A 26,003-nucleotide genomic window follows, 5' to 3' on the forward strand; every position below is an offset into this window, starting at 1 on the left:
CGAGTGTGCTGCTCTGTGCTCGACCAAAAAGAGCCGTCCGTCCGTCCGGCCGTATCGCCTGTGATTCAGTCCGGAATCTTCATCACTCTTCATCACTGCTGCCTTTCGTTGCATGAAACTCCTGATTTGTTGTTGTTGTTGTTGTTGTTGTTTGTTGTTGGTTCTTGGTGACGTTGTGATCGATGCTGGTGTTCACTTTGTTTGTTTGTTGTCTTTTCTATGAGTTCTCATTTTGACGCCAAAGGTTTCTTTAAGATTCCCTGTAAAAAAAAAAAAACATATTAATGGTTTTGTTTTCTTTTGACTTGTGTTTTTAATACTTATACTTTTTTGGGGGGAGGGGTAAAAGAAAAATGTCTGTTTACACCTGTATCTGAAAATATAGATTGCATATAAAATATATATATAAATCATGTGATCTTTCACGGTGAGTTTGGTTTTAAATACACTCCTCTGTCCTGAAACACCCGCCTCCAGTCTTCTCTCTTTATGGCAGGGGTTTTCAAAGTGGGTGACGGGGCACCCTGGGGTGACAGGGCACCCTGGGGTGCCGTGACGGCAGTCCAGGGGTTCCGCGAGATCATTTGATAATATTTGGAATTTATTTGGACACTATTGGACAAATATTTAGTGTAATTTTAAACTTGAAGTACCGTATTTTCCGGACTATAAGGCGCACTTAAAAGCCTTTAATTTACTCAAAAAACTACAGTGCGCCTTATAGTCCAGTGCACCTTATATATGGATCGTTCATGACATTGACATTCCCTTTAGCACAGCTCCATCTGTTGGATGCATAACATAACGGTAGCGTCTATTATGTGCGCCTTATAGTCCGGTGCGCCTTATATATGAAAACAGTTAGAAAATAGACCATTCATTGACAGTGCGCCTTATAGTCCGGTGCGCCTTATAGTCCGGAAAATACTGTACAAAGTTATTTTCAGTCAGTTCTAACCAAAATGTCTGTTATCTCAACGTTTTCCTCGCAACATAATCACTAAAATATCGTCACTGTCGGGCAGAAACCTCGTATCTCCAAGTTTCAAATGTGTACGTCTTTTGGTAAAGCAAAGCCCAGCTTCATCATACAAGACTGTCGCAAAAACTAGTGAAAACAGCCGATCTACAAGCACTGTGCTTGTAGATCGGCTGTTTTCACTAGTTTAGTACATTTTATAGATGATAAATACAAAACGAACGGTTTTGGGACATACAAGGTTTCCACTCGACAACGACGATATGCTATAAATATAAGGTGCTGGGAGTGAAAATTATAATGTAGGGGTGCCTCGGATTAAAACAATATATTTATGGGGTGACCTGAGACAAAAAGGTTTGGGAACCCCTGCTTCATGGGGTTCAGGGGTGTCACAAGGCGGGGGGGAAGTGGGGGAGTGGGACTGAGTTACTAGGGCCCAAGGTGGAGGGGCCCTGATTATTTTATACTTTAGCTATTGACAAATAGCAGATCTACAAGCTCACAAGCTTGTAGATCTGCTACTTTTGAAAAGTTGTGAAAATGTGTGCAAATCTTTGGATATATGTATTTTTTTAAGCGAACATTTGTGACTCAAATTTTGCTTCTGGGGGGTCCCTGGAACGAAATATTTCTAGATGGGGGTCCGTGGCCAGATACATATCGTTTTGGGGGTCCTTCACATGACAAAGTTTGACCACCACTGACATAGAAACATAGGTTTTTCAAAAGACTTCAAAAATAGCAGATCTACAAGCTCACAGCGCGGCACTCGGTGCCGCGCTGTGAGCTTGTAGGTCTGCTATTTTTTGAATAGTTAAAGCACAAAATAATACGTAATAATGCGTTCCCAGTCTAAATTAGTTACACCCCCTCCCCCTATGAAGAACATTCATGGGGGGCCCGCAGTGAATCCTTGGACCCTTGTACCTAACCCTAACCCAGGGCCCAGGATTTGGTGGGACACCCCTGACTAAGTTAGAAACATTTACAATTTATTTGCAACATCCCACTTATAAGTTAGTACAGTTACTGAATCATTTGAATACATATATTGGTATTAGTTATAATACAGACCATAAGAATCATATGAATGTGATTTCCATTCATTCAGATTCAGATTAGACACACTGTTTAGGTCCATACAGGTACTGTAGACCAGAAAAACATACACTCAGAAGCTCCAATGCAATAAAACATAATTAGAAACAAGATAAAACAACCTAAAAGCAGTCCGTAAACAACAAACAGGGCAAGTATCGAGTGTCATGGTTCCCACACATCTTTACCAATTCATTTCCAAAACTTTTCCAGAACCTTTTCAGGCCGTGACCCCCGAAATAATCATATTTGAACTGGGGACCCCGGCACCATGACGAGCACTAAGAGTTGAGGAATTTTGTATAACACGGTTTTATTGTGAAAATGCTCACATTGTGAAAATGCATGTAGATCTGCTATTTTCACAATTTCGGCCTCTAATGTTTGACAATTTGGCCAATGTTTAATTTGTCATTTCAGAGGTATTAACAAAATCAATAACCAAAGACAATGCATAGATATCTTTTCCAGGATCTTCCAGGACCCTTGATCAATTCCAAAACCTTTCCAGTACTGGAAAAATGTTTTTCTAATTTCAAAATATTTCCAGGAATGTCATGACCGTGGGAACCCTATTGCACTTTCACTTTTCACTGAAAAAAAGCCATAAAAACCGATTAAAAAAATGACCCCCTAAAACAAGGTTTTTTTCTGGAAAACGTATTACTCAGCCTCCGTAGCATCTAGAAACTAAACTCCAAAACTAGTTAATAGCTTACACCTTTGGCTTTCATAGAACACTTTCAGAAAACTTCAAATGTTATTCAAAAATTAAAAAGAAAATATGTTGCTACATACTGTACAGGTACTGTACTACACAACAATGTGTTCATGTCCATAATGGGTTAAGTCATCTTTACAGATCATATTTTAATGTATTTGTTTATTTGTCAGGGACAAAGCACATTAATCAACATGTCAGTTTTCACATCAATGTAAATGAGCCAGATTTAGCCATGAGCTAATTTTCATCTGTAGTCCCTGGGCAGGCTGTACAAAAGTGATGGTAAGGCTATCCATACAAAACATACAATACATACAATACAGTACAGTACAACATTAAGGGGACATAATTATAGCAGGTTGAGTGACTCCAGTGACAGATGGAGCCGATAGTTACCCATGATTGTAAGTTTGACTTGCTTTAAGCCACCTCTTACGGCCGGAGCCGACAACAGTAAAATTGTAGTAGATAGTAATAGTAAATAGTAAGTAAAATAGTAAATTGTAAAGGGGACAAATACTAGCCAATTATGGGTAACTCCAGTGACAGACAAGGACGTGCTGGCCATTGGGAAAAGCGGGACAACTCCCCAACGGCCGGTTCATTCCTGGCCGGTCCAGGCCGGCCATTAGGAAAAAAATTAAAATAAAATGACGGCCTTCGTTCCATTTTGGGGGCTGGGTGGCCAACAAAGTCAAAGCCCTGCTTCATCAAACAAGGCTGTCGCACAAAAGTAGTGCGAGGCGTTGTGTGCTTGTAGATCGGCTGTTTTCACTAGTTTAAATAATTTTTAAAATGATAAATACAAAACTCTCTCCTCACTGGTCTCCCGGCATGTGCACTTAAACCTCTCCAACTGATCCAAAATGCCGTGGCACGACTGGTCTTCAACCAGCCTAAGTTCTCACATGTCTCTCCCCTTCTCCGCTCACTCCACTGGCTCCCGGTTGCGGCCCACACTGAATACAAAACACTGATGCTGGCCTTCAAAGCAGCCAAAGGTACGGCTCCTCCATACCTCCAAAACCTGATCAACCCCTACACCCCCACCCGTGCACTTAGATCAGCCAACACAGGGATGATGACAGAACCCTCGCTAAAAACTCCAGGGCAAAAATCCACTCGTCCGAGACAGTTTGCCCTCCTGGCTCCCAAGTTGTGGAATAAACTCCCTGTCGCACTTAGAACAACGGACTCACTCGCTAGCTTTCGCCGTGGACTGAAGACTCACCTTTTCAGACTCCACCTAAACCCTTAGCACTACAGTAATCAATCAATGACCATACATGAAGCTAGTTAGCATTTGTTTGTTTTTTTCTAGGTTTTTTAGAACTTTGATTATATTGTGTTTTTCTCTAGATAGATATCCATTTACATTGTTATATTGCTGTTAATGTACTGACATTATCTTGTTTATTATTGTGATGTTTTTATCTGCTTATTGTATGTCGCTTAAAAGCGTCTGCTAAATGCCTAAACTGTAAACTGTAAACTGTAAACAAACGGTTTGGACATACAAGGTTTCCACCCGACAACGACGTAATATAACTCATGTAATTGGCCCACTGGCTTGTCACATGTCATGATCTGAAATGGCAAATCTTTGAGTAGCAGCAGCGCGCAATGAGGGCCTCTCCAACTCTTTTTCCCGGGCTGAATCAGGGGCCCAGCACGTCCCTGGTGACAGATGTAGAGAGTTTGTGGAGTCCCAGTGAAATGGAGCAGAGCTGGAACTCTCCTGGTTGAGAGAGAGAAATGGAGACGCTGATGAAAAGAGACGAAACAGAGAGAAGGTTATGGACAGTGACCCATGGAGAGATACAGTAACTGTGTGTGTGTGTGTGTGTGTGTGTGTGTGTGTGTGTGTGTGTGTGTGTGTGTGTGTGTGTGTGTGTGTGTGTGTGTGTGTGTGTGTGTGTGTGTGTGTGTGTGTGTGTGTGTGTGTGTGCTGGAACTGAGCGGTGAATAGGGCAGATGAATGAGGGTGGATTAGTGGAACACAACGACCATGAATGAAGCTCAGAGAAGCTCCAGGAGATGGATGGATGGATGGATGGATGGATGGATGGATGGATGACAGGAGATGCAGAAAGGTTATAAGTAGGAGGGGGGAAAGGTGGGGTGACCTTTTTGGACGAGCAGGGAGGCTGTTAGGTTGTTAGTCGACACACGCGGGGAACGGCACGCTCGAGTGGTACGTTAACTGGTGTTTGAGTGGTACGTTAAAGGGGAAGACCACCCTTTTTCAATATTGAACTATAACATTAATATACCTTAGAGGAGTTGTGTGGAAATAGAAAAACTGGTGTGTGAGAGGTACGTTATAACTGGTGTTTGAGAGGTACGTTATAACTGGTGTGTGAGTGGTACGTTATAACTGGTGTTTGAGAGGTACGTTATAACTGGTGTTTGAGTGGTACGTTATAACTGGTGTGTGAGTGGTACGTTATAACTGGTGTTTGAGAGGTACGTTATAACTGGTGTGTGAGTGGTACGTTATAACTGCTGTTTGAGTGGTACGTTATAACTGGTGTTTGAGTGGTACGTTATAACTGGTGTTTGAGTGGTACGTTATAACTGGTGTGTGAGTGGTACGTTATAACTGGTGTGTGAGTGGTATGTTATAACTGGTGTGTGAGTGGTACGTTAACTGGTGTTTGAGTGGTACGTTATAACTGGTGTGTGAGTGGTACGTTATAACTGGTGTTTGAGTGGTACGTTATAACTGGTGTTTGAGTGGTACGTTATAACTGGTGTGTGAGTGGTACGTTATAACTGGTGTGTGAGTGGTACGTTATAACTGGTGTTTGAGTGGTACGTTATAACTGGTGTTTGAGTGGTACGTTATAACTGGTGTGTGAGTGGTACGTTATAACTGGTGTGTGAGTGGTACGTTATAACTGGTGTGTGAGAGGTACGTTATAACTGGTGTTTGAGTGGTACGTTATAACTGGTGTGTGAGTGGTACGTTATAACTGGTGTGTGAGTGGTACGTTATAACTGGTGTGTGAGTGGTACGTTATAACTGGTGTGTGAGTGGTACGTTAACTGGTGTTTGAGTGGTACGTTATAACTGGTGTTTGAGTGGTACGTTATAACTGGTGTTTGAGTGGTACGTTATAACTGGTGTTTGAGTGGTACGTTATAACTGGTGTGTGAGTGGTACGTTATAACTGGTGTGTGAGTGGTACGTTATAACTGGTGTTTGAGTGGTACGTTATAACTGGTGTTTGAGTGGTACGTTATAACTGGTGTGTGAGTGGTACGTTATAACTGGTGTGTGAGTGGTACGTTATAACTGGTGTGTGAGAGGTACGTTATAACTGGTGTTTGAGTGGTACGTTATAACTGGTGTGTGAGTGGTACGTTATAACTGGTGTGTGAGTGGTACGTTATAACTGGTGTGTGAGTGGTACGTTATAACTGGTGTGTGAGTGGTACGTTATAACTGGTGTGTGAGAGGTACGTTATAACTGGTGTTTGAGTGGTACGTTATAACTGGTGTGTGAGTGGTACGTTATAACTGGTGTGTGAGTGGTACGTTAACTGGTGTTTGAGTGGTACGTTATAACTGGTGTGTGAGTGGTACGTTATAACTGGTGTTTGAGTGGTACGTTATAACTGGTGTTTGAGTGGTACGTTATAACTGGTGTGTGAGTGGTACGTTATAACTGGTGTGTGAGTGGTACGTTATAACTGGTGTTTGAGTGGTACGTTATAACTGGTGTTTGAGTGGTACGTTATAACTGGTGTGTGAGTGGTACGTTATAACTGGTGTGTGAGTGGTACGTTATAACTGGTGTGTGAGAGGTACGTTATAACTGGTGTTTGAGTGGTACGTTATAACTGGTGTGTGAGTGGTACGTTATAACTGGTGTGTGAGTGGTACGTTATAACTGGTGTGTGAGTGGTACGTTATAACTGGTGTGTGAGTGGTACGTTATAACTGGTGTGTGAGAGGTACGTTATAACTGGTGTTTGAGTGGTACGTTATAACTGGTGTTTGAGTGGTACATTATAACTGGTGTGTGAGTGGTACGTTATAACTGGTGTTTGAGTGGTACGTTATAACTGGTGTGTGAGTGGTACGTTATAACTGGTGTGTGAGTGGTACGTTATAACTGCTGTTTGAGTGGTACGTTATAACTGGTGTTTGAGTGGTACGTTATAACTGGTGTGTGAGTGGTACGTTATAACTGCTGTTTGAGTGGTACGTTATAACTGGTGTTTGAGTGGTACGTTATAACTGGTGTTTGAGTGGTACGTTATAACTGGTGTTTGAGTGGTACGTTATAACTGGTGTTTGAGAGGTACGTTATAACTGGTGTTTGAGTGGTACGTTATAACTGGTGTTTGAGAGGTACGTTATAACTGGTGTTTGAGTGGTACGTTATAACTGGTGTTTGAGTGGTACGTTATAACTGGTGTGTGAGTGGTACGTTATAACTGGTGTTTGAGTGGTACGTTATAACTGGTGTGTGAGTGGTACGTTATAACTGGTGTGTGAGAGGTACGTTATAACTGGTGTTTGAGTGGTACGTTATAACTGGTGTTTGAGAGGTACGTTATAACTGGTGTTTGAGTGGTACGTTATAACTGGTGTGTGAGTGGTACGTTATAACTGGTGTTTGAGTGGTACGTTATAACTGGTGTTTGAGTGGTACGTTATAACTGGTGTTTGAGTGGTACGTTATAACTGGTGTGTGAGTGGTACGTTATAACTGGTGTGTGAGTGGTACGTTATAACTGGTGTGTGAGTGGTACGTTATAACTGGTGTGTGAGTGGTACGTTATAACTGGTGTGTGAGTGGTACGTTATAACTGGTGTGTGAGTGGTACGTTATAACTGGTGTGTGAGTGGTACGTTATAACTGGTGTGTGAGTGGTACGTTATAACTGGTGTGTGAGTGGTACGTTATAACTGGTGTGTGAGTGGTACGTTATAACTGGTGTGTGAGTGGTACGTTATAACTGGTGTGTGAGTGGTACGTTATAACTGGTGTTTGAGTGGTACGTTATAACTGGTGTGTGAGTGGTACGTTATAACTGGTGTGTGAGTGGTACGTTATAACTGGTGTGTGAGTGGTACGTTATAACTGGTGTGTGAGTGGTACGTTATAACTGGTGTTTGAGTGGTACGTTATAACTGGTGTGTGAGTGGTACGTTATAACTGGTGTTTGAGAGGTACGTTATAACTGGTGTTTGAGAGGTACGTTATAACTGGTGTTTGAGTGGTACGTTATAACTGGTGTTTGAGTGGTACGTTATAACTGGTGTGTGAGTGGTACGTTATAACTGGTGTGTGAGTGGTACGTTATAACTGGTGTTTGAGTGGTACGTTATAACTGGTGTGTGAGTGGTACGTTATAACTGGTGTTTGAGTGGTACGTTATAACTGGTGTGTGAGTGGTACGTTATAATGTGGAGTTCATGAGGACAGACCTTTGCTCGTGTAAACGCAAGTAATTTAACTGAAATGGCATCTTTTGGACCGTACCTATGTTCCCCACTTACCACCACCTAAACCTAACCTTAAAGGACAACTCCGCCCTAAATCACTTCTAGGCTCATTTTCCTACTTATATTGATCCAAAAAGACTGTCCATGGGGTCTATTAGGCACAAATGCTCCTGTTTTCCAGTTTCCCCAGCAGAACCCAGCAGCTCTCATAGCATAGAATGGATCCTATAAGCCTATCACTTTTACACTATTTGTTGCCGTCAAAAGTGATTTCTTTTTTCATGAATGTGTTATTATTTGTCATTACAAACACATCCATGCCTTGGTTGTCCCACAAGCCACCAAAATCTCATAAATCATGTTTTGGGGTGAACATTCGGCACAACTGCCAATCAAAGTGACTGTACTGGCCAATCACAGGGCATCTTTTCCGGGACTTGATAAAACACATAAAAGCATAACGTCTGTTTAGCAGAGTGTGATGGCTTTTGTGGGACAATGATGGCATGGATGTGTTTGTAATGACAAATAGTAACACATTCATGAAAAAGAAAATCACTTTTGACCACAACAAATAGTGTAAAAGCGATAGGCTTATAGGCTCCACTCTATGCTATGAGAGCTGCTGGGTTCTGCTGGGGAAACTGGACAACAGGAGCATTTCTGCCTAATAGACCCCATGGACAGTAATTTTGGGATCAATATAAGTAGGAAAATGAGCCTAGAAGTGATTTAGGGCGGAGTTGTCCTTTAACCCTAACCTCAGTAAAACTATCGCTGGTGAATGCTAACCTGGTGAATGTTAACCTGTGGGGAACATACAACCTGGGGAACATAGGGAGGACCCCCACCTTTTTCTTTTTTTACATCTTTAATACATAACCGTAATCCTTTTTTGTTTGTTTTAGCGCTGTGACTCTTCTCATTCACACTGAACTCCTCTGCCCAGACAGACTCCTCATCCTCTCTCCTGTCGCTGCCCAGACAGACTCCTCATCCTCTCTCCTGTCGCTGCCCAGACAGACTCCTCATCCTCTCTCCTGCCTCCTGTGTTGTGTGGTTGATCCGTGGTGAGCCATGCATCCTCAGCGCCCCCTCCCCCAGGCCGTGCCCGTGCCCTCCTCCCTGGGGCAGAACCTGCGGGACGCGGCCGTGGGCCTGGGGGGCCGCGGGAAGACCCTCCTAGGAGGGAACATCGCCTACGGGTTCATCCAGTCCGTCAAGGAGTGTCTGTACTTCCTGCTGTGCTGCTGGTGCATCAAGGAGATCCTGGACTGATGACGTCAACTCCAATCAGGGACGTGCTATAGAGAGAGATCTCTCTCGCGCTGCTGCTACTCAAAGATTTGACATTCCAGATCATGACAAGTGACAAGCCAGTGGGCCAATTACATGAGTTATATTTTGTCGTTGTCGGGTGGAAACCTTGTATGTCCAAAACCGTTTGTTTTGTATTTATCATTTAAAAAATTAATTAAACTAGTGAAAACAGCCGATCTTCAAGCACACAACGCCTCGCACCGCGAGGCGTTGTGTGCTTGTAGATTTGCTGTTTTCACTACTTTTGTGCGACGGCCTTGTATGATGAAGCAGGGCTTTGCTTTGCGAAAAAAAAAATATAAATTTGAAACTTAGAGATACAATATTTCTGCTCGACAGTGACGATTTAATTTGTTGGCCACCCAGCCCCCAAAATGGAAGGCCGAAATTGTATTTTTATTTTTTTTCCTAATGGCCGGCCTGGACCAGCCGGGAATGAACCGGCCGTTCGGGAGTTGTCCCGCTTTTCCCAATGGCCAGCACGTCCCTGACTCCAATGCATTTGAATTAAAATGTTGATGTGAATAAATGGAGAAATAAACGTGTGACGGACACACCATCAAACAGCCAACCCAATCAGTCTGGTGAACTTAGAACTTGATGTGTCTTTCTTTACGTTTCTGTGCTGATGGGATTCAATCTTTGACGATGCAGTTTTAAAATAGCAGATCTACAAGTATTGATCTGCTAGATCTCACCAAAGATATTTGGTGCGGAGGGGGAAATGGAGGGCATGGTTTAAGTGGTTAATGGAATGGTTTGTTAACATGTGCTGCATCTTGAAGATCTCACACTGGTTGACAGGTTGACTTGAGGAGATCGTTTTCTGTTTGTTTTTCTCCTTTAACGATTCTCAGCCCCCGGCGAAGAGAGCAGACTGATGAACCAAACGCAAGGACTGTCACCATTATGACGTTTTACATGACGATTCATTTTCACTAAAATAATTGCCATTAACGATTTAATTGTGATTTTGTCGTTAACAATTACATTTCTGTTTGGCTTTTAGGCTTTGAAGTTGCACATGGCAGATATGACACATAACCTAAATATACAAAGAAATTACTGACATATTTGACAACTTTATACTTAAAAAAGAAGGTTGATAGTGGAAATAGCCGATCTACAAACTTTTAGATCTGCTAGTTCCACTATTTTTGGAATAATATTGAAAATATATGAACATTTCTCAACATGTTAACTATTATGACGATTATGAGAAAAATAATTGCGATAAGGCGATTAATATGTAATAATTGTGACAAGCCTGCTAAGCGCTTTATAAACTAATTAGAAATGATGAAGTGATCAGGGGGAGAAACTCTGCTACCTGCTTCTAGAAAAGACCCTTTTCGACTGACAGCTTTAGCACCACACCACACCACACCGCACCGCACCGCACCGCACCGCACCACACCGCACCGCACCGCACCGCACCGCACCGCACCACACCACATACAAAAGCCCCTTTTCCACAGACCCCACTCCACACCACTCCACACCACACCGCCCACTTGTGCCACTACAAGGACCTGGGTAGAGTGGTGTGAAAGTGGTACTAAAAAGTATCCACTCTAGAGTAGGTCTGAGCTAGGCCAAACAGGGCCAAACACTTCATAATGACTGATCACTCACTGACTTTTCATTTAGACCACCAGGTTGTAATATACATGATAATAGATTTTATTGTGTTATAACCACTATTATAATCTATTATAGTGTATTTATAATTATCATAGTAATGCATTAATACTTTATAATGTATTATCATCACAGTTATAATCCATTATAGTGCATTATAATTAGGATAGTTGTAATACAAATTTATATTGTATTATAATCACAGTTACTTAAAAGGGTCAATTTGTTTCTTACGGATAGAGGTACTTTTGTGTAATGGAAAATGTAGATATTTTTATGTGGTGTGGTGTGGTGTGGTGTGGTGTGGTGTGGTGTGGTGTGGTGTAGTGTGGTGTGGTGTGGTGCTAAAACTGCAGTCGAAAAGGGGCTAAACTGTGTAAGAGTTGCAGACTCCGGTCAATGACACTCCTACTGTAAATGAGTGGCCAACTGTCATTTATTCAAAATGCAAATCAATTTTGCACATGCGGGTGTAACACAGCTATCGGTATGAAACAAATTATAATAATTATAATACTCTATAACAGAGTATAACTGATTATAACACAATAGAATATATTATCATGTATTACAACTATATCCTGGTGGTCTAAATGAAAAGTCAGTGAGTGATCAGTCATTATGAAGTGTTTGGCCCTGTTTGGCCTAGCTCAGACCTACTCTAGATTGGATACATTTTAGTACCACGTTTAGTACAGCTTTCACACCACTCTACCCAGGTCCTTGTAATGGAAAACCTGACACAAGTGGGCGGTGTGGAGTGGTGTGGTGTTGGGCCATGTCAGTGGAAAAGGGGCTAAAGTGTGCTGTTCCTAAATGACGAAGAAAAAAGTCATTTTACATAAAATTGTTAGAATTTGTAGAAAAGTAGCCTAGTCAGATACATAGATAGACAGATAGATAGATAGATAGATAGATAGATAGATAAATAGATAGATAGATAGATAGATAGATAGATAGATAGATAGATATTCAGACATAACACATGTATCAGTCATTCTCTTTTTTTAACCAGCTGTCCTTGTCAATCAATTAGGATATGTCCCACTGAGCCACTGTGATGCTGTGATTGGTCGAGGTGGGTGTAGGGGGCGGAACTACAGTAAATATCGAACTGTTATTGGACAAGAGTGGAGCGTGGAGAACAACTGGGAGAAGAACACAACACACCCACTGTCAGCCACACAAACACAGGAAAGAGTTTGACTTTGTTTTCAAAATAAAAGCGAATACAACTAATAAACAGCTAGTAAATTGTAAATTATACCAGCCGTTGTTTATCTGCATGAAACAATACTGGAAATGACTTGAAGCCACGTAGATGGGAAGAAAAAATCAAAAATGTATGAATATTTACATTCACACTCGTGTGATCAGGGGTCCATCATGTATCTTGTTTAGGGCCATTAAACCTTGGGGTCACCAGAATCACGAGGGTTCAGCATGAATGGAATGTGTTGGTGTATGTATGACTGTTCAGCAAAATAGACAACATTGCAGATATGTTACTTTTTATGTGTGTGACGCTATAATCAAGTATAGTTCGTTAATTTATAAAAACAATAAAATAAAAATAAAAACAAAAGGTTAGAACATGCCGACAGCAACAAAATAATTTCTGGAATCATTGATAGGAACCAAACTGGTGGACAGAGGATGAATGCATGGACAGTCTGAAAAGATAGCATTGGCATTTAAAGGACAACTTTGTTTTTTTACAACAAGGGTTCATATTTTAGATTGTAATTAGAGAAAAGAAAAAGTGAGTGTTAAAATGCTTTCATTTGCTTTGTTCTATTTTTTTTTAGAGATTCTTATTTCAGTGGCTGGGGGCATGCGTTCAAGTGGCTAAATATGTAATTTTACACAGAATAAGCCCATTCCCAAGATACAACACAACCTTTCATGGTTAGATGTGACTTATGGGGGCTAGAAGTGTTACTGTAAATAGCAATAAAGAAACTGCTGGCGTATTGTGTCTAAAAAGACATATTTAGCCACTTGTACGCATGCCCCCATGCGTACGCATGCCCCACATTTTAGCACGGTAAACACGATGAAAACATTTTAACACTCATTTTCTTTTCTCTAATTACAATCTAAAATATGAACCCTTGTTGTAAAAAAAACAAAGTTGTCAGCTCAGTTTAATGCATGCTGGTGTAACTTGCTGACAAGAACAGATCTTAAAGCGATAACAATGTTATCGCTTTAAGATGTGGTCGAATGTGGTGGAAGACGTAAGGTTAAAAAGTAGGCCTACATATAGAATTAGCCTACATTAGGTGTATAAGTTTAATTATCTACTCAATATACAGAATGAAACGTATAAAGAAAATTATAAAGAATGAAAGAAACTATCTTAGCTGGTAAAAGTGGTCCTGATTTTAATAACTTGATGGGCTGTAATTTGGCTGCAGACCAACATCTGAGAGGATGAGTCAGGGACCCCCATCTGAGAGGTTGAGTCAGGGACCCCCATCTGAGAGGTTGAGTCAGGGACCCCCAGAAGATAGGTTGAGTCAGGGACCCCCAGAAGAGAGGTTGAGTCAGGGACCCCCATCTGAGAGGTTGAGTCAGGGACCCCCAGAAGAGAGGTTGAGTCAGGGACCCCCAGAAGAGAGGTTGAGTCAGGGACCCCCAGAAGAGAGGTTGAGTCAGGGACCCCCAGAAGAGATGTTGAGTCAGGGACCGAAGAGAAGAGAAGATTTGTGTTTTAAAAAGGACGTGTTAAAAAACCCCACTTAATATATAGGCCTAATCATGCATGTGTAATTTAAGGCGAAGTGATTAATTATTATTTTCTTTTCTTTTTTTCTTTTTAAATCTAAATATACACAGTAACTAGTCTAGAGTGAAGGTGCCAAATGATTGTAATAGAGAATCAAAATACAACATTTCCTTCTGAGATTTAGTAGATTTAGGAAATTATAAAGTATTTAAAAATAATACATCATTCAAATGTAGGCCAAATGGCCAATATAAAATTGCACTTAGCCCAAGGTACAACTACTACATTATTTACCTTCACATCACGTAGACCAGTGTTTCTCAAAGTGGATTCTAAGGACAGTAAACGAATGGAACCAAATGGACCCGTTAATTACTCTGTCAGAGTTAAAGGAGTAGTTCACCCCCCAAAATGACTTTCATGGAGACGTGAGTTAAATAATATTTTTTTGTTTCTTGTTGCATTCCTAAGACACAAATGTGATTATAGTAAATCTACCCTGAAGGTTTCCCCATCGAGGGCCATGCATTTGGGGCCCATCCGGAATCAATGGAGGTAAATGTACTATAATCACATTTTTGTCTTAGGCAGGGCCGTCAATTGGGTATGGCAGGGGTATGCAGCTGCCATACCCTGGGTCCAGGGGGGTCCAGGGGTATGCAGCTGCCATACCCTGGGTCCAGGGGGGTCCAGGGGTATGCAGCTGCCATACCCTGGGTCCAGGGGGGGAAATAAAAGTTACTTTTAAATATAAATCCATGAATGTCTCTTTGTCTATATCTGTGCTGGTTATTATGTTGTTAAATTACAGTAAAATAACTGCAAATGCAACATTTAACAAAATGGTCACTTTAAGGTATTATCTCCACACTTGTATTCTCCCCATCTTGACAGAATGGTATATTCCCAGGTTCTGCAGGTCAGCTGCACAGGTGCAATGCATTATTGTTAATTGTGGCACGTTTACTAACATGCCAAGTTTAGCTGCACTTGAACAATCGTTCCAGGCTGCCATATCCAGCCCAAGAAACCGTAGAAACCTTTGTAAAAAAAAACTGGGGAAAAAAATGTAAAAAAAGAAAAAGGTTTTTCAGACATTGTGAAAATAGCCGATCTACATGCTCAAAACGCCTTGCAGTGCGAGGCGTTTTGAGCATGTAGATCTGCTATTTTCACAATAGAACCGTGTTATAAAAAATGTAATGCCTCGTTTCCATGAGGACTCCCATCTTTGCCATACCCTAGCTTCAGTCAACTCAAGTCTCCGTGGCATGAGTAATCAATAGGAAAAAAAAGTCATTTTGGGGATGAACTACTCCTTTAAGAGGAGACCTTTTGAGAAACACTGGCAACTGGCACAGACGTTGGACCGTTTTTTTATTTTATTTTATTTTGAAGTGTCCAGCAGGAAGCCCCCTCCTCCCTCTCATGGTGCTGCTTGACGCACTGATCACAACGTTCTGTAGAGATGGGATTTATGTGTCTTTGAAGTGAGCCGGATCTCTGGGATCCATTTCCTTTCAAAGAGCCGTTCAAAAGACTGGCTCGTTCTAGTTACTGGTGGTTACTCTGTATATTTTAGTTACAATTACAAATAACTTCAACCATTCAATACATTTATTTCGGACATATATAGGTACATGCCTGCCATTTGAAAATAGCCGATCTACAAGCTCACAATGCGTTGCGTTGCGACGCATTGTGAGCTTGTAGATCTGCTATTTTTAAATGATTTTTCAACATTTTACTCATTGGAAAACCTGTGAAACAGGACATTCTGCACAATGAGTAGACCTACGTCCTAATATTGGCACTTCAAATACATTTTGATACCAACACTTTTTTACTTTTACTCAAGTACATTAACATTCCAAACTTCTACTTGATTGCAGTATTGATATTTTTTTTACTTGAGTAAAGAAATTGAGTACTTTTCCCACCACTGTTTTCATTTAGAAAGGAACGGCTCCCTACTGTGAACCAGTTCCCGTCGTTCATTTCAGAGAGCCGTTCAAAAGACTCGATTCGTTCGCGAACTTCCCATCACAACGTTCTGAGTTCTGTCTGTTCTTCTCTCTTATAACTCTGTCTGTTCTGTCTGTTCTTCTGTCTGTGATTCTATGAGTGTTAAGTTGATGGAGACAAACTACACTTATTACTGACGGACGGCTGATCTGATAGAATACAGGTAAACATTAATGAACTTTAATTAACATTATAAACTACGGATTGTTATTTATTCATGGCTTCCTGCTGCGCTGCTCTTAATGTCAATTTAATCACCAACAATAAGCGACGGTGTGGGTTTTTTATACGAGAATAAAGTGTATTAAAGTTAGTTGTTTTACTTTATAATGTCTAAGAAACGAACCACATGGTGTTCTACACTGTCTCTTGAGGGCTTGGGTTAGGGTTAGGGTTAGGATTGGGATTAGGTTTAGGGTTAGGGTTAGGATTAGGGTTGATGCGTTTTTCTTCATTAAATCATGATTTGACAGCTGTCTGTCAAAGCGTCGCCTTATAAGCCTTTGATATTAAAGCTGATTAGCAGTTAGAGAAAAATGTCTTGCTTTTTGTACTTGAGTTAAAGTATCGTTACTGCAATGCAGAAATTCCGGAATTCAAAATGTACTTGAGTAAAAGTACAAAAGTATAATTATATATATATATATATATATATTATATATATTATATATATATATATATATTATATATATATATATATATAGGACCTATATATATATATATATAGACCTATATTGTATGTATAATACAGGACTAGTGGTTAATGTATGTTTTTCAATAGATAAAGTAACTACTAAAGTTGTCAAATACATTTAGTGGAGTAGAAGTAAAAGTATTGGAAAAGTACAAATACTTAAGTAAATGTACTTAGTTACATTACACACTGAAAAACATTTCAAGTGATTAGAATAGTCTACACTTTATGTGCAGATCCGTGTGTGTGTGTGTGTGTGTGTGTGTGTGTGTGTGTGTGTGTGTGTGTGTGTGTGTGTGTGCGCGCGCGCGCGTGTGTGTGTGTGTGTGTGTGTGTGTGCGCGCGCGTGTGTGTGTGTGCGTGTGCGCACTAGTCTGCTAAGAGTGCTTTTAGAATGTAATCTCATCAGTCTGCTGTGTTCCTGTAAAGGACACTGTGTGTGTGACCATGTTTGGTCATTTCTTCTCCCTGCTGTGAATGAAGACCAGGAAAAAATAAAAGAATATCCAAACAGTTGTGACATGTGGAAGTGGTGTAGCTCATATTCCATGTGTGATACATACAGTATATTACTGTAAGACTACAGTAACATGCTGGTTGTGGTAGTATCCTAGCTCAGTGATACTCAAACTCAGGCCCGCGGGCCACTTCCGGCCCATGGCACAATTTTTACTGGCCCACCAATCAATCAGTCATTCCCAAAATGGACGGATTCTTTTGAGATATTTTGAGATTTTTCCCTCTCATGCAAATTCAACAACCACAATATGTTTAATTTGGCAAAAAACAGTGTCAGTTGTTAAGATGGACGATGACATGCAGAAATGATCAAGTATCCTAAATGTCACTTTATCAACTGGCCCCTGGCCTCTTGCCATTTTTGTAATGTGGCCCACAGTTTCAGAAGTTTGAGTACCCCTGTCCTAGCTCATATTCTATGTGTAATAAATACAGTATTACTGTAAGACTACAGTAACATGCTGGTTGTGGTAGTATCCTAGCTCATATTCTATGTGTGATAAATACAGTATTACTGTAACATGCTGGTTGTGGTAGTATACTAGCTCATATTCTATGTGTAATAAATACAGTATTACTGTAACATGCTGGTTGTGGTAGTATCCTAGCTCATATTCTATGTGTGATAAATACAGTATATTACTGTAAGACAGTAACAGGCTGGTTGTGGTAGTATCCTAGCTCATATTCTGTGTGAGATAAATACAGTATATTACTGTAAGACAGTAACAGGCTGGTTGTGGTAGTATCCTAGCTCATATTCTATGTGTGATAAATACAGTATATTACTGTCAGACAGTAACAGGCTGGTTGTGGTAGTATCCTAGCCAGGGGCGTAGGCAGCGGTAGGCGAACGAGGCGACCGCCTACCAACTGAGAAATGATCTGGCAAAAAAAAAAAAAAAAAAAAATCTCCCAAAAAAAAAAAAAAAAAAAGTCTCTTATTTCCATTGTGTAAAGGCCTGACTGGGCAGTAGGCCTACAGTGTGGAGAGGACCATAGGCCTATAGAATGTCGCTCAACCAGTTCCATTCATTGACTAGTAGGCGGCCTGGCCATTGAGAAAGTGTTACCCTTTTAGAGATATGTAAATTTGGGCTGCCGGGCTATTTAACTCAAGTCGCAACAACAGAGACAATAACACACTGAACAAAGTCCATTCTGCTTTCCTCCTACCTGTAGGATATCCTCTGTTCCAAATGAATAAAGTCCTTAATGTAGTAGGTAAACAGCTTCCAAACACAATACGTGATCATTGTGTTGTTTAAATCCAGCACTGCTGGATTAAGAATTGACATCTTGTTGTCTCTCCAGCTGTAGCATATTAAAACTCATTAAGCAAGCCTCTTCCATAAATGTAAGGCCCATTCCCACTGGGCCAGATAACAGATACAAAATATATATATCTACCACAGATAAAAGTACCTGTGGCAAATATCTGTGCATGGTAATATATTTTTTTTTTATCTGTATCTACCATCCACTTTGAATGGAAAAATATCTAAAGAAAGAGTTTTTTTTTATCTGTTATCTGGCCCAGTGGGAATGGGCCTTAAATAAAAAATAAAATGTATTTCATTAAAGGAGTAGTTCACTCTCAAAATTATCGATATTTTCAAGCTCAAGCCCCGCCGCATGTTGTTGTGAGCCATGTATTTTAAGGGACACAAGTTTACTTTGAACTAATTTAGCTAGTGTTGTAATCACAAGTTGAAATAGGCCTATGTCACTATTTGGGAGCAATGTTCGCCTTGTTTGTAATGCGCCATACTGTGCTTTTTGAAAATAACTAGCCCTTACACTGAATATACTGGAATAGTGTTTTAATTATAACCTTGGGGGGGGGGGGGGGGGGGGGGGGCTGGCATTTCGCCTACCAAAATTTAATTCCTGGCTACGCCCCTGATCCTAGCTCATATTCTATGTGTGATAAATACAGTATATTACTGTCAGACAGTAACAGGCTGGTTGTGGTAGTATCCTAGCTCATATTCTATGTGTGATAAATACAGTATATTACTGTAAGACTACAGTAACATGCTGGTTGTGGTAGTATCCTAGCTCATATTCTATGTGTAATAAATACAGTATTACTGTAACATGCTGGTTGTGGTAGTATCCTAGCTCATATTCTATGTGTGATAAATACAGTATATTACTGTAAGACTACAGTAACATGCTGGTTGTGGTAGTATCCTAGCTCATATTCTATGTGTGATAAATACAGTATATTAATACTGTAAGACAGTAACATGCTGGTTGTGGTAGTATCCTAGCTCATATTCTATGTGTGATAAATACAGTATATTACTGTAAGACAGTAACAGGCTGGTTGTGGTAGTATCCTAGCTCATATTCTATGTGTGATAAATACAGTATATTACTGTAAGACAGTAACAGGCTGGTTGTGGTAGTATCCTAGCTCATATTCTATGTGTAATAAATACAGTATTACTGTAACATGCTGGTTGTGGTAGTATCCTAGCCATGCGCGCAGGGGGTAGGGGGGGACGGGGGGGATTAACACCTCCACTTTTTTTGGGTGGGGGGGATATCCCCTCCAGTGTTCAGGATCTCTTTAAATTTTTAAAATCGCTTCATAATTGCCCGATCTATGAGGAATCAATCTGCAGTTTTGCTTTGCTTCATATAGATGCGTGATCGCTGATCGCGATGCGTCATGCCAATTTAGCCAAATAAGAAAAGAAAAAAAGCTCTCGAAGCACTATAGGCTATACATGGCATGTTGACAGCTTTTAGGTCTAAATATGTTTTTTTCGGACACACACATGTACAGTAGGCCTATGTGCTACAGTTCAAGGACATGCAGCAGCCGTCTGGCTGCCATTACCTAGGCGCTGAATTAAGTAATTAAACAGCCCTATTCTTTTACATCTCTGTCATTTTTGGTCTAATTTTACAAATGTAAATTTCTAAATAATAAATAAAATGTATTTATTATTACTGTACTCAATATCAAACTAAATCAGGTGGGATATGTTTTATTTCGTTTAATTAGGCTACTGGTTCCATCAGATTCCCTTTTTTTTGGCAGGAGGCCGCCGTTCCGTAGCCTATTAATTAATAGGCCACTATGCGTCCATTGTTCACTCAACAAGGCCAGCCTATGTCACACTGACACGCTGGCATGAGATGAGAGAGACAAATAGATATGTGGACGTGACAAAAAAAAAGTATTATATTAATATAGCCTTCTCTCTCTCTCTCTCTCTCTCTCTCTCTCTCTTTCTCGCCTTCTCTTTCTCGCCTTTTTTTCTCTATACGCAAACAATGTCGGTTCTAATAAAACAGACCTTATTGAGTGTGAGATATTTACAAGCATGATATCACTGTGATATGTGAATAAGCATTAGCCCCCCCATCCTCTGGTTTTATGCCAGTTAAATGGAATGACGGACAAGCTTCTGATTGGTGAATGTACCTACAGCGGTCATGCCATCGGTTTCCTCACACGTTTCCATGAAAACACACCCATGAATAATTTTTCACGTGGTGAGCGCAAAATTACGATCATCGCAAATCACATAATCAGCTGCTGAGCGTTATTCATGCGTCAAACGCGATCGTCGGCAGTCGGTATCTCCTTAGCACGGGCGTTAATTACCGCCTTCTTAATTGGGCCCACACATATTCTATGTGTGATAAATACAGTAAGACAGTAACATGCTGGTTGTGGTAGTATCCTAGCTCATATTCTATGTGTGATAAATACAGTATTACTGTAACATGCTGGTTGTGGTAGTATCCTAGCTCATATTCTATGTGTGATACATACAGTATTACTGTAACAGGCTGGTTGTGGTAGTATCCTAGCTCATATTCTATGTGTGATAAATACAGTATTACTGTAAGACAGTAACAGGCTGGTTGTGGTAGTATCCTAGCTCATATTCTATGTGTGATAAATACAGTATTACTGTAAGACAGTAACAGGCTGGTTGTGGTAGTATCCTAGCTCATATTCTATGTGTGATACATACAGTATTACTGTAACAGGCTGGTTGTGGTAGTATCCTAGCTCATATTCTATGTGTGATAAATACAGTAAGACAGTAACATGCTGGTTGTGGTAGTATCCTAGCTCATATTCTATGTGTGATAAATACAGTAAGACAGTAACATGCTGGTTGTGGTAGTATCCTAGCTCATATTCTATGTGTGATAAATACAGTATTACTGTAAGACAGTAACAGGCTGGTTGTGGTAGTATCCTAGCTCATATTCTATGTGTGATAAATACAGTATTACTGTAACAGGCTGGTTGTGGTAGTATCCTAGCTCATATTCTATGTGTGATAAATACAGTATTACTGTAACAGGCTGGTTGTGGTAGTATCCTAGCTCATATTCTATGTGTGATAAATACAGTAAGACAGTAACATGCTGGTTGTGGTAGTATCCTAGCTCATATTCTATGTTTGATAAATACAGTATTACTGTAAGACAGTAACAGGCTGGTTGTGGTAGTATCCTAGCTCATATTCTATGTGTGATAAATACAGTATTACTGTAACAGGCTGGTTGTGGTAGTATCCTAGCTCATATTCTATGTGTGATAAATACAGTATATTACTGTAAGACAGTAACAGGCTGGTTGTGGTAGTATCCTAGCTCATATTCTATGTGTGATAAATACAGTAAGACAGTAACATGCTGGTTGTGGTAGTATCCTAGCTCATATTCTATGTGTGATAAATACAGTAAGACAGTAACATGCTGGTTGTGGTAGTATCCTAGCTCATATTCTATGTGTGATAAATACAGTAAGACAGTAACATGCTGGTTGTGGTAGTATCCTAGCTCATATTCTATGTGTAATAAATACAGTATTACTGTAACAGGCTGGTTGTGGTAGTATCCTAGCTCATATTCTATGTGTGATAAATACAGTATATTACTGTAAGACAGTAACAGGCTGGTAGTGGTAGTATCCTAGCTCATATTCTATGTGTAATAAATACAGTATTACTGTAACAGGCTGATTGTGGTAGTATCCTAACTCATATTCTATGTGTGATAAATACAGTATATTACTGTAACATGCTGGTTGTGGTAGTATCCTAGCTCATATTCTATGTGTGACAGATATTCACGCTGACAGTCTGTCTGGCTGATGGTGGAAGTATGATCAAGTTGAGCTGACTTTCTGATTAACTCCCACTTTACAATGTGCCAATTTAACTCTGACAGATTACAACTGCAAAATGTTTAGTTGCAAATGATTACATTAACGGATTAAAATAAACATTGATTGTGTTGGGAAGAAACCCTCAACTCTGTCCCCTATCTGAAATGCATTTACGGAAGCCTTAAAGGGGAAGACCACCCATTTTCAATATTGAACTGTGTCATTAATATACCTTAGAGGAGTTGTGTGGAAATAGAAAAAGGTTCCCCCTCTTCTGTGTTGCCTAGAACTGGAGGATTGATTTGGGGGTTTGTATTGTAAAGTACAATGTGTGATGTCATCAAGTTGTACTTTACAATACAAACCCCAAAATCAATCCTCCAGTTCTAGGCAACACAGAAGGGGGGGGGAACTCTTTTTCTATTTCCACACAACTCCTCTAAGGTATATTAATGACATAGTTCAATATTGAAAATGGGTGGTCTTCCCCTTTAAGGCAATTTAAAAACAACACTGCTATTTGTGTGGTGCATTAAACAACTAATACACTTATAATAGTATACATAAATAATAGATTTTGGATTTTTTTTAATGCTTCTGGATTAATTGATTAATCAAAAAATGTAATCATATCTAACTGATGACTAAGAAATGAGTTGCTAGTCACAGATCTTGCGTTGTGCGTCCCGCGTGTCTTCAAGAATACCCTGTGAACCCTGAGCATTACGTCTATTTTACTCCTTAAGGCTGCATGTTGCTCTCTTTCTCTTTCTTTCTCTCTCCATCCATCCATCCATCCATCCATCCATCCATCCGTCCATCTATGCTCTTTGGTTTCCTTTCTTCTCCTCCTGTGTCATTAGTTTATATTTAGCTGCTGTCTATTAGAGCTTCTCCATCAGAACCCCCAGGGCTGCGTTCAGCGCCCGTCTCTCTCTCTCCTGGGACCAGACCATGATTAGCAGCAGCAGACCTACATTACTTGACAGGGAATTGAGTTTTCTTTCTCTGAAGGGACTTTGAAGTGTGTCATTAACACGTTAATCGCGTAGAAACCTTGTTTGTGTCGTCGTCGCATGTTTGATGGCAGGAAATAGCAGATCTATAAGTTCACGACACGTTGCAGTGTGGCGCGTTTGGTGTAGGTTTCCATAATCTACCGTAGCTTTTTTTTTTGTTTTTTTTTGTACTTGGTCATAATACAGCATCACACTGAAGCATCAAAGGAATGGCAAGCTCAATCTTGTAGATCTTCTACTTTTGCTATTTTTGAATTTTAATCCTGAAAAGTAACAGTTTAACCACTCAAGTAACCACTTGACCCTCTAGAGCAGGGGTCTTCAACGTTTTCAGACCAAGGACCCCTTAGCTGAGAGAGAGATGAAGCAGGGACGCCTTAGCTGAGAGAGAGATGAAGCAGGGACCCCTTAGTTGAGAGAGAGATGAAGCAGGGACCCCTTAGTTGAGAGAGAGATGAAGCAGGGACCCCTTAGTTGAGAGAGAGATGAAGCAGGGACCCCTTAGTTGAGAGAGAGAGATGAAGCAGGGACCCCTTATGAGAGAGAGATGAAGCAGGGACCCCTTAGTGGAGAGAGAGATGAAGCAGGGACCCCCACAACCTGTTCATAGATTCCATATAGTTTCATTGTTTGACAGCACAATCATCAGTGTATTTTGAGCCGTCAATACTTGATAAACTTGACCTTTCACTCTGTACTTAGTCTGCTCTTTTTCCCCTCTACACCAAACCTCTTTGCCAAAAATAGCCGATCTACAAGCTCACAACGCCTGCGCGAGGCGTTGTGAGCTTGTAGATCGGCTATTTTCGGCTAAAGTTCTCTGAATATGGACGCTAGGGTTCAAGTGGTTAATATAAAAAAGGAGAAAGACGTTTCTACCACACAAAGATTTGGAGGACCCCCTGTAGTAACTCTGAGGACCCCCTAGGGGTGCCGGGCCCCCTGTTGAAGACCCCTGCTCTAGACTAAGTAACTACTGAAGGCCTGAGTTGGCTCTGTACTTGGACCGCTTTTTTCCGTCTACACTTTGCCAAAAATAGCTGATCTACAAACTTGTAGATTGCCTGTTTATTTACCGTTCAATCCCTATTGGCGTAGTTGTTGCTGTATACAGTATACAGCAACATTCATGTTTGTAATGTTAAAAGATTTTCCAGAAAACTGTTCAGGATTCAGAACAGTTTTTAGAATTAGCCTCATCATGTAGTATCAATACTGAGAGGGCAGCAAAGCAGATTGTAATTAAAGAATATAAAAGATGAGTGTTAAAATTATTTCATTCACTTCTTTCTATTGTTTTAGAGATTCTTATTTCAGTGGTTGGGGGCATGCGTACAAGTGGCTAAATATGTCATTTTACACAGAATGAACCCATTCCCAAGATACAACGCAACCTTTCATGGTTGGATGTCACGTATGGGGGCTAGAAGTGTTACTGTAAAATTTAAATAGCAATATAGAAACTGCTGGCTTATTGTGTCTAAAAAGACATATTTAGCCACTTGTACGCATGCATGCCCCCATGCGTACGCATGCCCCACATTTTAGCACGGTAAACACAATAAAACAATAGAACGAAGCAAATGAAAACATTTTAACACATATGGTGCCAACCCCGAGTTTCCCGAGTTTGTATTGGTACTAGTGCTGTGCCAACCCCGAGTTTCCCGAGTTTGGGCCGTTTTTGAAAAAAAAAAAAATTGTTTTTTCAAAAAAAAAAATTTCAAACATTTTTTTTGGACCTCCAGAAATGTATTAGGCATGATCGCGATCGCGAAATTGCATGTTTAACCCCATACCAACCCATTCTTTCAAACATGGCAGCCATGTTTGTTTACATCTGAAGAAAACATAATGGCTGATAAATCATGAATGCCTGAACGGATTTCCAAGCGGATTTTTTTGTTTGAAAGCTGTGAACAGCATCTACACACGTGGTGCATCATCTAGGCATGGGCGTGCACTTTTTACACACTTGCACAATTACATGGAAGTCTATGGTAACCATGGCAACGCGAGACATTGAAGAGAAAAAATCATTGCAACATAAGTGTTAACACTCACTTTTTCTTTTCTCAAATTACAATCTAAAATATGAACCCTTGTTGTTAAAAACAAAGTTGTCCTTTAAATCCAGTTATTGTATGCAATGCATATTGTACCACAACTCTGAGTTGTTTTGGCAGCATAATCTGATTTCATCGCTTTCATCAATGCCTGTCCATCCACATGTGGATATAATAATGATATTATAATTTAGTAGTAGTTTTGAAGAACAAAATCCTCATGCGCGTTAGTAGGAGTTCCAGCAAGGGGAGCTCACACTAGGGCATTAAAAAAAAAGTCGACAAGTCGACTTCATTACACAAGTCGACTCCCACCAGAGAAAGTCAAAAGTCGAAAATACTTTCTATTGTGGAAATAGCAGATCCACATGCTCACAACGCCTCGCGTTGCGAGGCTTTGTGAGCATGTAGATCGGCTATTTTCTCAAGTTCTGCCTCTAATATTTGACAATTTGCATAATGTTTAATTTGTCATTTTAGAGGTATTAAAACGTCCTTAAATTGGCACTTTATAAATGTGCAGATACCCTCTATACACTTAAACTTTATGTTGGTTTGTTTACAGTTGATTGAG

General features: G+C 40.3%; 2 protein-coding genes across 2 annotated transcripts in view; both read left to right on the forward strand.

Moving 5' to 3' along the window:
* Positions 1–9,342: 9,342 nt before the first annotated feature.
* Positions 9,343–9,543, forward strand: lenep (lens epithelial protein; the record flags this gene model as incomplete). Its single annotated transcript, XM_080747048.1, has 1 exon — positions 9,343–9,543. The coding sequence occupies one exon, from the start codon at positions 9,343–9,345 to the stop codon at positions 9,541–9,543; it is 201 nt and encodes a 66-aa protein (XP_080603174.1).
* A 6,474-nt stretch (positions 9,544–16,017) lies between these two features.
* LOC308300656 (uncharacterized protein) overlaps positions 16,018–26,003 on the forward strand; it is a gene marked incomplete at its 3' end in the record, with an annotated part of 66,605 nt that continues 56,619 nt past the window's right edge. Inside the window, exon 1 of the mRNA XM_080744536.1 lies at positions 16,018–16,145. The remainder of the gene's footprint in view (positions 16,146–26,003) is intronic.

This window comes from Nannobrachium achirus (assembly GCF_963921795.1).
Source record: "Nannobrachium achirus genome assembly, chromosome: 2".
Lineage (NCBI taxonomy): Eukaryota > Metazoa > Chordata > Actinopteri > Myctophiformes > Myctophidae > Nannobrachium > Nannobrachium achirus.